General features: G+C 69.2%; 2 protein-coding genes across 7 annotated transcripts in view; one reads left to right on the forward strand and one right to left on the reverse strand.

Moving 5' to 3' along the window:
• The window catches only part of RREB1 (ras responsive element binding protein 1), a 50,549-nt gene extending 48,525 nt beyond the window's left edge, over positions 1–2,024 (forward strand). For all 5 annotated transcript variants that reach the window (XM_055126124.1, XM_055126125.1, XM_055126122.1 and 2 more), the window contains one exon: positions 43–2,024. In XM_055126124.1, the coding sequence (XP_054982099.1) occupies positions 43–407 (365 nt within the window). In that variant the 3' untranslated portion in view covers positions 408–2,024. The remainder of the gene's footprint in view (positions 1–42) is intronic.
• A 2,357-nt stretch (positions 2,025–4,381) lies between these two features.
• Positions 4,382–11,594, reverse strand: SSR1 (signal sequence receptor subunit 1). 2 transcript variants are annotated; one of them, XM_055128178.1, is made up of 9 exons: positions 11,439–11,594; positions 10,524–10,636; positions 9,686–9,773; positions 9,021–9,283; positions 8,639–8,715; positions 7,750–7,828; positions 7,133–7,226; positions 7,023–7,037; positions 4,382–6,499 (listed from the first exon to the last, which is right to left on the reverse strand). In XM_055128178.1, exons 1-9 carry the CDS (start codon positions 11,515–11,517, stop codon positions 6,432–6,434), a joined length of 876 nt encoding a protein of 291 aa, XP_054984153.1. In that variant the 5' UTR covers positions 11,518–11,594; the 3' UTR covers positions 4,382–6,431. The 2 variants fall into 2 exon arrangements, with proteins under 2 accessions (XP_054984153.1, XP_054984154.1); XM_055128179.1 differs by lacking the exon at positions 7,023–7,037.
• Between the last annotated feature and the right edge of the window lie 1,148 nt (positions 11,595–12,742).

Consider the following 12,742-nt stretch of genomic DNA (forward strand, 5'->3'; position numbering starts at 1 on the left):
GGGCGGGTGGTGGCCCAGGGTGACCCGTCCCTCTGCCCGCAGGAGAGCGGCCCTACAAGTGCCAGACGTGCGCCCGCACCTTCACGCTGAAGCACAGCCTCGTGCGGCACCAGCGCGTGCACCAGAAGGCGCGGCACGCCCGGCCGCAGGGCAAGGACAGTGACCGCGACGAGGCGGCCGGGGAGGACAGTGGGAGCGAGTCCACTCACAGCGGCACCCACCCCCCTTCGGAGAGTGAGGCCGTCGGCCCCCAGGAGGACGGGGCGGGCCGGACAGCGGGCGGCGGGCAGGCGGAGGGGGACGAGCCCCAGCCCGAGAGCCCAACACCAGCACTGGAGCCGCAGGAGCCGCGGGGCCAGCGGCCCGGCCCCCCGCCCGACGACTCGCCTCCCCCGGGGCTGGAGTGACCGCCATGCCCAGGGCCGCCGTCTGCCTCCCTGCCCGGGGGAACCCGTGGCCGCCACGTGGTGCCTTCTCGCTGTGCCCGCTGGGCCGCAGAGCCCTGGGACTGAGCTGCCCCCGGTCTCCGGATCGCGTGGGAGACCCCGACCACTTCAGCATTACCGCAGCCGTCCTGCCGCGGGGCGTCTGTCCTGTGAGCCGGAGCAGGGCCACCGCGGCCCGTAACTGGAAGATGATGATGTGAATCTGTCGCCGCGCCCGCGGGCCCCAGACGGCTCCGAGCTGGTGCGCCTGCACCCTGCCTGGGCCCCAACCCAGCGCGGGTGCGAGAGAAGGGGCCCGCTGGTTCCAGCCAAAACCAGAGGTGCACGTCGCCTCAGCGTCCTGACCCCCCAACCCCGCGGGCGCCTGGCCTGGCTCCGGGGCCTGGCCGCCCGTGTCTATGTATTATTAATATTATTATTATTATTACTGTGGGGCCCCACCTGGTGGGCTCTGCAGTCGGCAGAAACAGATGGGCAATATTTGTCCCTAAGACCCAGGTCCCCGTGTTCCCTTAGCTCTGCCCCGCTGGGGTCTCCTACTGTATCCAGACAAGCCTTTCTGCCAGGAGCGGCCTGGCCGGGCTGTCCCGTCTTCCCGGCACTCGCCGTGCTGCTCTCTGGGGACGCCTGCGGGGGCAGGTGTGGCCTGTGGCCGCCCCGGCGTGGAGCAGGCCCCAGACCCTACTGTAGCTGAGCCCCAGGGCCCCCTCCCGGCCCCCACTTCTCCCCTCACTGGTGCCAGGCCTGAAGGCAGGGACCCCGGGGGCCCTGGCTTGGTGGGAAGGGGGGTCAGGACTGCCTGGGTGTGGGGGAGCCCACTCCTGTCCTTAGCTCGAGGCAACCATGAATCAAGTTCCCCTCCGGCCCTGCTCCCCACACGATGATTGTTACCTGCATCTATTGTCATTGGGGGTTCTCGTGCTCTCTTCCTCTCCCTGTCTCCACACTAACGCTCGTGCCTGAGGGCGTGGGGCAGAGCCTGCCCCGCCGACGAGCCGTAGCAGGAACCTCACTGTTGATCGAAAGCTTTACTCGGCCCTCCCCGCGCCCCCCCCCCGTCCCCATATGAAACTGTGAAATTTGTGATTGTTTCAACTCTGGGTGAATCAAAGCATAGTTTGCATGTCCAGCTAATTTGTTTCTATACATTTTGTTTGATTTCTCTCTCCTCCTCTCAGGGCTTTTACAAAAAAAAATTATATATATATATATATATGTGGATCTTCTGAAAAGGTTTTTGAGGTGCAAGTTTTCTCCTTGGTTTCCCCTTTGATCTACGGACAGTGCTGGGACTCGATCACTACATGATGCTCCTGGCTGCGCCGCAGCACCAAGCCCGCAGCAGCAGCGGGGCCGTGACCCCGTGCCCCTCCCGCGGGGCTGGGGCAGGAGCAGACAAGGACCGGGCCGCTCCCACGGGCGCCGCCGCTGCTGTTAGGCCTGTGCCCGCCAGGGGGCGCCGCACGCACAGGGACGCGCGGGCCGTGCTGGCTCCGCCTCCGTCCGCAGCTTCCGGGGCGCGGCTAGAGGCTGCTGTTCTGTATCAAACATCAAAGCAATAAATGTTCTATTTTGAAAGTGAGCACCTCCGCCTTGGGCCTGCTGGGGGCGTGGGGGCCGGCCCGGGGAGACCCCCGGGGCATGGGATCTCGAGTTTGGCGCTGCAGGGCCCGCTGCCTCACCGAACCCCGGGACACCCGGGTGCCCCCGTGGGCCCAGAGGCAAGAGCCCCACGCTGCAGGGCTGCCCCTGAACTGGGCGCACGAGGCAGGACCCTGGTGGGCGGGTGTGAGGGGTCGGTCCTGTGAGCCCGTCCGGGCTGGGTGTGCCAGGGCGGGGTGAGGTCACTGGAGTGAGGTCCAGGCGCAGGACTGAGCGGAACCAGCTCCATCAGGCCCGTCTCTGAACGTGGCCTCAGCAGGCCAGCCCCGCCTCGGGCTCTGCCCGTGCAGCTGCCCGTCCTGAGAAGCGGGGGGCCCCGGGCCCCGAGTCCATGCACACTGCTGAGCCCCTCTCTGGCCTCGGCCAACCACACCGTGCCCAGGGGTGCGCCTGGGGAGGTCCCCAGCCCCCCTGCCCCCGAGCCAGCCACGTGAGGGGTTGTTCTGTTTATTGCAGCCTGGTACCCCACGGCGTATTCCAGGGCCCACACCACCCACTCCAGCCCGTGGAGGGGGCAGCAGCAGAGGGGCGGCGGGTGCCCGGGGGGGCAGAAGCCGCCTCTTGGCTCTCAGATCTGGTGACACCATCAGCACCGCAGCTCCCTCCTCCTGTGCCTGAAACAACAAAGGGACACAGATCTGAAGAGGCAGCACCCGCGAGGAGGGGAAGGATCTAGAACAGCTGCACGTGCCGGACAGCAGCAGCAACAGGGCGGCTCTGGGCGGCCTGGAGGCCTCAGGGCGGAAGGTCGGGGCGGGACGCTGAGCTGGGCCTGTGCTTGGGTGTCCCTGCAGTTTTCACAGGGAATCACAGACGTAATTCCGGAGCGCTGGCCAGCACCGGCCTCTGATGGCCCCTGGGAGTGGGCAGGCACCGCAGTACTGCCCCTGAGCAGCAGAGGGCAGCTGGACTCACTGCAGTGCCGCCCATGGGCAGACAAGGTCAGCGCAGCCTGGGTGGTGGGTGCTCGCTGCAGTACCGCTCACAGGCAGCAGAGGGCAGCTGGACTCACTGCAGGGGGGTGGTGGGTGCAAGCTATAGTACTGCCCATGGGCACCTGAGGGCAGCCAAGGCCAGTGCAGGGGGGTGGTGGGCGGACGTTGCAGTAACACCCGGGATCAGCAGGAGGCAGCTGAGGTCAGTGCAGGGTGATGGTGGGCGCTCGCTGCAGTTCCGCTCACGGGCAGCAGAGGGCAGCCAAGGTCAGTGCAGGGAGGTGGTGGGCACACGCTGCAGTTCCGCTCACGGGCAGCAGAGGGCAGCCAAGGTCAGTGCAGGGAGGTGGTGGGCACACGCTGCAGTTCCGCTCACGGGCAGCAGAGGGCAGCCAAGGTCAGTGCAGGGAGGCGGTGGGCGCATGCCGCGGTAGCGCTCGGAAGCAGCAGAGGGCAGCTGAGACCAGTGGAAGGGTTCGGGTTCGGGTTGGGGTTGGGCACGCTGGGGACTGGGCAGTTCAGAAACGGCCGACGCAAGGCCAGAGGTCGAGGAGTGCTGTGACCCGTGCCTCAGGAAATGCAGCCCCTCTAGCACCTTCCCAGAGGCCCTGGAGCACTGTCCCTAGGTGGGAGAAGGGGGTGCCTGCGCCCGGCCACTCCCTTGGACTTTCCCTGGGGAGGGGCGGGGCCTGGGAGCCGATGCTGGTGCTGCAGCCTGTCCAGAGCGTGGTGGCCCCAGTGCGCCCCTTCCCTGTGTCCCCGACACAGCCCAACATGCGCCCGTGTGGCCTGTGCCTCCCCCTGGACTGCGGCACCCTTGGTGCTGTCCAGGGAGCGGCCCCTGGGGAGTCCCACTCTCTCCCGCCTCCTAGTGGCGCCTGGAGTTGGGCCATCAGTGGCCCCAAGGTCACACCATCAGGACAGCGAGGGGGGAGGTGGGAGGGAGGAAGCGGGGGCTCTGCACTGTCCCCCTCACCCTGCGCGTCCTGCGGGCACCCACATGGGCTTTGCAGCCAGGGCCAACAAGCAGCATGCTGCGGGGAGCTGGATGGCACCAGGCCAAGCTGCACCCCCTGCCCAGCCTGGAGCAGCTGAGGCCTGCTGGCACCTGCGCAGAGTGGACGGAGGCCCCGGCCAGCCCGGCACAGCCGATCTGGCACCTGCATCTCCAGCCAACAGCCTGGGGGAGGGGCGGTTTCTGCCCCCACAGCAGGGACGGGGCCGAGCACTGCTGCAGGGTGGGAAGGGGGCAGGCAGACCCCAGGAGCTGGCCAGGCCCATCCCCGGTCAGGGGCCACATGGAGCTGGAGACTCCCAGCCAAGAAACGTGAACTGCACTGGAAACGCAAACGTATTTATTGACTTCATGGCTACGCATGTCCAGGTCGGGCGGCCCCCATGTGACGTGTCTGAGCTTATGCTAACGTCTAGTTCTGGAAGGAAGGAACCCAAGCCAGAAGGGGCGAAATGAGTCACGAAGTTCTGAGATGGTTTTGCAAGTCGACGGCTGACCCATACGGGCCCTGACTGGGCACCGCAGTGCAGTGGCTCCAGGCAGGTCTCGGGCGAGACACACAGGGGCACATCTCTTGCCCCCTTATCCCTCTCTGCAGCGCACCGAGCCGTGAGCCCTTCCCTCTGGGCCCAGCCCTCCCCGGGGGCCAGGCGTGCACTCTGCGGACACGCCCAGGGAATCCTGCACCACGGCTGGCGCGGCAAATGACCCCCTCAAAGCAGAAACTTCCCAAACAGGCTGGAGCAACGTGAAACATCTACTCGGTGTGCTTGAACAAACCATGTGTGGACCAGTTTCCCATTTTCCACAGGGCGTGTCCGCGCCCCCCACACCCCAGGCTCAGCCCCCAGCCAGCTCAGCGAAGCGCCTGCCACGCACTGCAGGGGCTCAGGCGGCACTGCCAAGGCAGACACCTGGCCCAAAGCCACCAGACAGACGCCTGCACGCACAGGCACGCACGCGCACACACACACACACAGACGCCTGCACACACAGGCACGCACGCGCGCACACACACACACGCACACGCATGCACACACAGGCACGCACACACAGACGCCTGCACACGCACTCACTCCCACAGACGCATGTTCCCTCCCACTCACACACGCACGCACTCTCCCACACACACGCACGCACGCACATGCACGCAGGCCCAAGCACGGCAGGCTCCACCCCTGCAGATGTCTCAGACACGGCCTGGGAGTGGGCGGAGGATCCTACGCAATTCCTCAGAGGCCACAGGGCAGTTTCAAGGAGCAGCAAGGCCGAGGGCTGACACAGCCCCGCTCCAGGGCAGACCCGACACTGGGCCTGGCCCACCTGGGGACCTCGGGGCAGCGCGAGGCGCAGAGGGGGAGCCAGCAGCCGCTGCCACTCCTGGAACGGGGGGGACGTCACCCCGCCCGGGCAGCCCGGCCAGAACACGCACCTGGGGCCACTCTCAGTGCCGCAGGGGTCCCGAGAAAGGCGCTGACAAAGGCCAAACTCAGTTTAGTTCTGAGACCCTGAAATCATGAGATTTTAAATGCTTAACATTTTGATTTTTTTTTCCAGATTAAATAAAAAAATTACATCAACAAACAAAATCCCAAAGATTAAAGAACATTAAAGCCCAATCATTTCTTTTCCTGGAACCCGTCCCTGCCCGCACGCGGACCTGCACTGGGTGGGAGACCCAGGCCACGTCTTCAGCAAGATGCTTCTTCAGAACTGAGCCGATCCCTTAAGAACCCCCACCGGGTGGGCCCGAACAACGCGACCACCCCTCAGTACAAGCAGGGCAGGCGAGGCGCGTGCCCAGCCCTCGGCCCCCACAGGTACACTCTGTGTTTGTTGAAAAAGAAAAAGAAAAAGAAGGCTGGAGTCGGCGTTACACACCAAATTCAGCAGTCTCCACGACTGACACGGAGTTGCTGGAGAAACCCCCAGGCCCCGCAGACGGGGGCCTGGCAGCAGCTGCCGGGAGGCCTTTAGGACCCCTCTCCCCACGGACAGGCGCCCCGGCCAGCAGAGCACTGGGCGGCTGCCCGTGGCGGGGCGTGTCCAGGGCGGCCACCATACTGGTGGCCAAAGGGGGCTTCAGGTAGGTCAACAGTGATCCTGGGAAGACACGGCTCTTCTCCCACTCACCCGCTCTCGCTCACACTCACACTCTCACACTCTCGCTCACACTCACACTCTCGCACACTCGCACACATGCACACAGGTTTCAATGGTCTAAACACCCACGTTTGTTACTTTAGAAAAACGGCCGAATGCGTTTCAGCGGTGTTAGGCCAGCGCGGGCAGCAGGCCTGAGCAGTCCACACGAGGCAGCGGGGGCTCCGGGCGTGCGGCCCAGCGGGCACACTGCGTCACGGCAGGCAGCATTTACTCATCGGATCCCGCCGATCTCTTCTGGGCGCGCTTCCGGGGCACCCTGCGGGGCGAGGCCTTGTCTGCAGAGAGAGGGCGGGGGTCACGGCTGGTGGCACCGGGGGTGAGCGGCCCCACAGGCTGGACGGCAGCCCCGGCTCTGGCACGTGGGCGCGGCGTCAGGCTCTCGCCTGGCATGCAGACGCCCCGCGCACGGCTGGAAGCAGCCCCAAGCACTGCCATGCACCCGCACGCCAAGAAGCCGCGTCCTGCTGGCGGCCACCCAGCTGCCAGTGACCCCGTCAGACGAGCCGCTCGCTGCCGGGGGGCGCCTGGGGGCACGGGGGTCTCAGAAGCCGAGGGGGTAAGGGAAGGCCCGACACGGCCCTCGGGGGACGGGGCTCCGCCAGGACTCTAGCGGGACCCTCCAGGAGAGCGTCGGCAAAAGCCAAAGGCGGGTTCGAGACACGGTGAGGGGGACGCGCCCCCTGCCAAGGCCCTGGCCGCCCCGCGCGGAGCGGACGTGCCAGGCCCGACTCCCCGCCGCGGGGCCTGCCCGCGTGCCCCCAGCACAGCCAGCAGCCAGCGTGCAGGGACGCGCCTCACCTCTTCTGCTCTGCACTGGAGCGACAGGAGAGAAGAGACAGAGGTTAGGGAGGTCCACACCCCGGGTGCGGGGACAGCGGGCCTGGCCCGCGGGCCGGGCGAGCACTCACTGATCTGGTTCAGCGTCTCCTGGGGGATCCAGCTGAGGTCCACGTCGTTCTGGCTGGACGTGCCCATCTCCACCTTCTGCGGGGGCCTCTTGCGCTGCGGGGACAGGGTGTGAAGGACGCCGCGGCGTCACCGACTCTCAGGCCCGGCCCGCCCCTCTCTGCGCCTGCTGCAGCCCCGCCCCACGGGACAGCAGGCGGCCCTCGACGCACAGACCCCTGTGCTGGGGCTGAAGCAGTGAGATCCCCGGAACAGGGTCCCCAGAACACAGCAAGTGACTCGAATGCACTGTTCACTCAAGCCCCACGGGGCAGGGCTGACTCCTGCCTCAGTGCTCAGCACACACAGGGTTTAGGGGATCTGTCTATTTGGAGCTGGGGATCACACCCAGGCCGGCCAGCAGCATGGCTGACCGATGCCCTCCCTGGGGCAGTCACCTGCCAGCTGCCCTATCTCCTGGCTGCTGCTAATGAGGACACGGCGCGTCACGAAGAACGAGGCCGTGAAGATTCACCCGGGCTCAGCCGGGGAGGCAGATCCTCCCAGAGGGCAGACACGGGCCCGGGCGGGGACAGACACGGGGCTCCCCTCGCCGCGCCACTCCTCAGCCGTTCGTTACCTTGCGAGACTCGAGGAGCTGATGCAGACCGACCACCACCAGGAGCCCCAGGCCAGCCAGGAACATGTACATGAAGATCCTGCGAGGGACACCGGCTTCAGCCCGCAGCCGGGGCACAGCTGGCCCCAGGACACCGCGCAGACCCGGCCCAGCGACGCGCGGGATGAAACGCGTCTGCTCCACTGAGAAGCAGCAACTTTTACAATCCACTCTGCCCGCAAGGACCATCGGCCCGCCAGGGGAGACCCCGACACAGGAGCCACGCGCAGACGCGCTGCGCTCCTGGGGCCGTGTCCCTCGGGACGACCCGCGGCCTCTGAAGTCTTTTCCTGGGAGCTCACACACAAGCCTTCAGCAAGACTCAGCTCACAGGGCCGGAGTGACAGGACGGGGCAGGGGGTGGGGGGCTCTTGTCTTGGATGTGGCTGACACGGGCTCAGCTCCACCATCCCGTGCTGCACTCCCCCTGCCGCAGGGCTGACTCCTGAGAGCAGCCAGGAGTAACCCAGGCGCGGCCAAGCACGGTCCAAAACCAAACCAAAAGGCAAAACAGTTGGTAACTCGTACGCACGAGAACCCCACACCCCTCCTCAGGATGAAACTTCACGTGCCTAGGGCTGAAGCCAGGGGATGGGGGGGGGCGCCGGCCCGCACACGGCCAAGCGGGGCTTGACCCCAGCCCCCAGTACGGTATTTCTGAGCACTGCCCGGAGTGTCCCCAAAGGCCAGAGACAGCGTCTCCAAGCTCTCCTCTGGCCAGTGGAGACAGGAGTCACCGCGGGAAGGGGCCCGCGTGGCCAGGACGGTCACCTCTTACAGACACGTCCGGGGGAGCCGCAGGGCCACAGCCCCGTCAGGACCAGCCCCCGCCCGAGACCAGGCCACTCACGTCTCGCCGTCCAGCCCGTCCTCCCTCTCGATGACGGTCACCGTCTGGTTGAAGACAGCGTCCTGGAAGACGTTGCCCTGTGGGGAACAAGCCGGGAGGGACGCTGCTGACCCACCCCTGGCGACACTCCGCTCCCGCGGGGGGGGGGGTGCCTGAGGGGAGGCAGGCCCGGGGCCCACGTGAGCCTGAGCCTGCGCCGGGCCGTGGGGACCCCACTCTCTCCCCGCTCACACCGGGGGCGTATCTGCCCGTCTGTCTGCTGGACGCAGCTCCGTCCCACGAGGGCCGGGAGACGGTCCCAGGCCTGGGTACAGGCCCCCGTCGGCGCGGCCCTGCCCCTCAGCCCCCCAAGGCTGGCTGTGTAGTAAGGGCCGAGGCTCACACTCAGGTCCTTGTAGTTGAGGTTGATGACCAGCCCGAAAGGCCGGCCGCCCATGGGCTCGGCGGGGATGAACGAGTACTCGAAGGTGGCCTGCCTCTGGGGCGGCACCACCGTGCCCAGCGGCAGCGCCGTGAAGTTCTGGATGTAGAACTGGTAGTCCAGCGGGTAGCGGAAGGAGGCGTCCAGGGACTCGACCACGAAGTCCTCCGTGCCCTTGTTGGTGAAGCCCACCAGGAACTTCACGATGTTGTTGGCTGGGAAGTCTGAGAGCGGGGGGGGGGGCAGGGGTTAGGCGGCGTTTCGGGCCCGCCCGCTGGGCGCAGCGCAGGCCAGGCCCAAGAACTGGGGCCCTGTCCCTCAGCCGGTGTCCCAGGGCCTGGGACCGAGCCTGCCCATCCTCCCATGACCTGGAAGGGGCCCAGCCCCCGTCTCGCCCCGGGCTTCTGGCACGAAGGACGCGCAGAGTGGCCGCGGCCCAGGGCCCACCTAGGGCTCCCCCCCCCCACTTCCTCTCAGCGAAACAGGCTCCGGTCGGAACTCAGGCGTGACGCCAACACCCAGGGGCGCGGGCAGACCGCGGCTCCTCTCCACCCGGGCAGGACTCCCCGCGCCACCCGCCCGGGCTGTGGATGGCGGCGACACGCTCCTGGCCGCGGCTCCCTCACCTTCTCCCTTCACGAACAGGATGGTCGTGTCTGCGCTGGGCGAAGCTTCCGGCTCACCAGAGACGTCCTCGTCCTCCTTGTCTTCTGCCTGGGAGACCAGCGCCGGCAGGGTCACCGAGGGAGGCACGGCGCCACTCCCGAGACGGCGCAGGCACCGGGAGCCGGGGCCACAGTCTCCTCGCAGCTCATCGTCTTAGTGACTTTAGGGAGAACCTGACCCAGAGCAGCCCCTCGTCCAAGGGTCCCACAGAGCCGGTCTAGGTCACTCCCAAATACTCTGAGTCTCGGGCGTGCACACGGGGAGGCTGGCGCCCAGCGGGGGGCGGGCGCTGGGATGGAGCCTCCTGCCCCCCAGCACCTGCCCCCCAGCAGGGCCTGACAGGGAGGCCAAGCGCCAGCACCCGTGGGTGCCAGCAGCGACTCCCGGGCACGGGGCCAGGTGTGCACAAACCCAGACATGAGGGCCCGCCCTGGCTCCACGCGCGCCCACTGCTCCGTCTGCCCACCCACAGGCGCCCCTGGCCGCGCAGCCTGGGAGGTGTCCAGAGCTCCCACGCACCAGTGCAGACCTGACCCACCCGTGCCCGGCCCACAGAGGAGCCGCACGAGGCCCGCGGGCGCCCAAGAACCCTCTCGGGCGAGGGCGCACCCCTGCCGACCGGCCACCTGACAGCTCGCTGAGGCCCACCCCTGCAAGCACTGGTGTGAGGGGAGGCGGAGCCCCGGGAGGAGGTGCCCTCCCGAACCCTGGGGGCCTGCGGCCCGGCCCACCCCGGGGACCACCGGTGCCACAGCAGTGGGGCGGGGCGGGAGCAAGGGTGCCAGGCCCTGCACTGACCAGGTCTGTGGGCTCGTCCTCCTCCACCTCGGCCTCCTCATCCTCGTCCTCGATGACCGAGTCCTCCACGGCCTCCTCATCCTCCGTCAGGTCCTGCGCGGCCGCCAAGGAGCCTGCGGCCGGCGCGGGGCAGTTAACTTCGCGCGGCCACACCCGGCAGGTGTCGCGGGCCCGGCAGACCCCGACCCCGGAAGGGGCAGTGCCAGGGGCTGAGCCTCGCCCAAGCGCGGCCACGCGGCGGCACGCGTGGCACCGACGCGCGGGGCCGGCGAGGGGCCGCCCGCCGGGGCGCGGGGGTGGACGGGGGTGGGCGGCGAGGGGGCAGCTGCCCGCGGGGCACCCGGGCGCCCCTCGGGGGCGGGGCGGGAGGGGCAGGGGGAGGGGCGCGGGGAGGAGGCGCGAGTGCTGATGTGGCGGTGCCAGGGCGCGCGGTGCGTCCACCCCGGTCCGCGCCCGCACGTGTCCCCCGGCGCCAACGGCCGCGGGCGCGCGCCCGGCCGGGCCCTGCCCGTCCCGACCCCGACCCCGTCCCTGTGCCCGTCCCGACCCCGACCCCGTCCCGACCCCGACCCCGTCCTGTGCCCGGCCTGTCCCCGTGCCCGGCCCGTGCCCGGCCCAGTTTCCGCGCCTGTCCCGTTTCCGCCCCCGTCCCCGTCCCTGTGCCCGGCCCGTGCCCCGCCCGTGCCCGTCCCGACCCAACCCCGTCCCCGACCCAGTCCCCGTCCGGCCCGGCCCGGCCCCGGCGGGCGCGAGGCAACGGCGCGGGGGCGCGGGCGCGGGCGCGGGGGCGGGGGGGCGCGGGCCGGGGGGCGCGGGCCGGGGGGCGCGGGCCGGGGGGCGCGGGCGGGGGGCAGGCGCGGGGCGCGGGCCGGGGGGCGCGGGCGGGGGCGCGGGCGGGCCGGGGCGCGCGCTCACCTCCGGGCGGGCCCCGCGGCACGAGGACGCCGGGGAAGGCGAGCAGGAGCAGCAGCAGCAGCCGGGGGAGGAGCCTCATGGCGCGGCGCTCGCCGTCCGCCCGTCCGCGAGTGCTCGGGGCCGCCGGCCGAATGGCGTGACGCGGCGTCCGGCAACGCGGGGCGGGGCACGCACACGCCGGCCGGAGCCCCGCCCCGCCGCGCCCGGCCCCGCCCCGCGGCCCCGCCCCCGCCGCGCCTGGGCCACGCCCCTGCCGAGGCCACGCCCCCACCGCCTGGCCTGGGCGCTGACGTGGCTTAGGCGGCCCCGAGTCCCGCGAGATCCGGGCCTGCGTCGGGGCGGGGCGGGGCCTGCGTCGGGGCGGGGCCGGGCGGGAGGCGGGGCGGGGCCGGGCGGGAGGCGGGGCGGGGCCAGGAGCGGCCTGCGCGAGCCCGGAAGCGCCTTGGTCCCGTCCCTGCGGCCCCCTGGCGCGGTGCGGGCGCGGGGTCGCGCTGTAGCGGGGGACCGGCGTGTCGGGGCCCCGGGGAGGAGCGCGGGGACCCCCAGACGGTGTCCGCCGGGACGGCCCCCGCCTCCGGAGGGCACGCGCCCTGCTCTCCTCCCGCCGGACACGGTCACGGGGGCCCCGGCAGGGCCGAGCCCAGAATCCCGCGTCTGGCACACGGTCTCGGCACATGTCCCGGCACACATCCCGGCACACGTACCGGCACACGTCCAGACACACGTCCAGGCACACGGTCCGGCACACGGTCTCGGCACACGGTCCAGACACACGTCCAGGCACACGGTCTAGGCACACGGTCCAGGTACACGTCCCAGCACACAGTCCAGGCACACGTCCCGGCACACGGTCCAGGCACACGGTTCAGGCACACGTACCGGCACATGTCCAGACACACGTCCAGGCACACGGTCCGGCACACGGTCTCGGCACACGGTCCAGACACATGTCCAGGCACACGGTCTAGGCACACGGTCCAGGTACACGTCCCAGCACACAGTCCAGGCACACGTCCCGGCACACGGTCCAGGCACACGGTTCAGGCACACGTACCGGCACACGGTCCAGGCACACGTCCCAGCACACAGTCCAGGCACACGTCCAGACACACGTCCAGACACACGTCCCGGCACACGGTCCAGGCACACGTCCCGGCACACGGTCCAGGCACACGTACCGGCACACGGTCCCGGCACACGGTCCAGACACACGTCCAGACACACGTCCCGGCACACGGTCCAGGCACACGGTTCAGGCACACGTACCGGCACACGGTCCAGCACATGGTCCCGGCACACGGTCC

The sequence above is a fragment of the Sorex araneus genome, chromosome 2 (genome assembly GCF_027595985.1).
Source record: "Sorex araneus isolate mSorAra2 chromosome 2, mSorAra2.pri, whole genome shotgun sequence".
Taxonomy (NCBI): Eukaryota; Metazoa; Chordata; class Mammalia; order Eulipotyphla; family Soricidae; genus Sorex; species Sorex araneus.

Bases quoted from the DNA above. Each gene is read 5' to 3' on its own strand.
- SSR1 (XM_055128178.1), bottom strand. From the start codon at position 11,517: ATGAGGCTCCTCCCCCGGCTGCTGCTGCTGCTCCTGCTCGCCTTCCCC. The intron at 9,774-10,523 runs GTCAGTGCAGGG...CTGGTCTCCCAG, and splicing joins AGGACGAGCCCACAGACCTG to GCAGAAGACAAGGAGGACGA. The intron at 9,284-9,685 runs GTGAGGGAGCCG...CCCCGCTCTCAG, and splicing joins CCTGTTCGTGAAGGGAGAAG to ACTTCCCAGCCAACAACATC.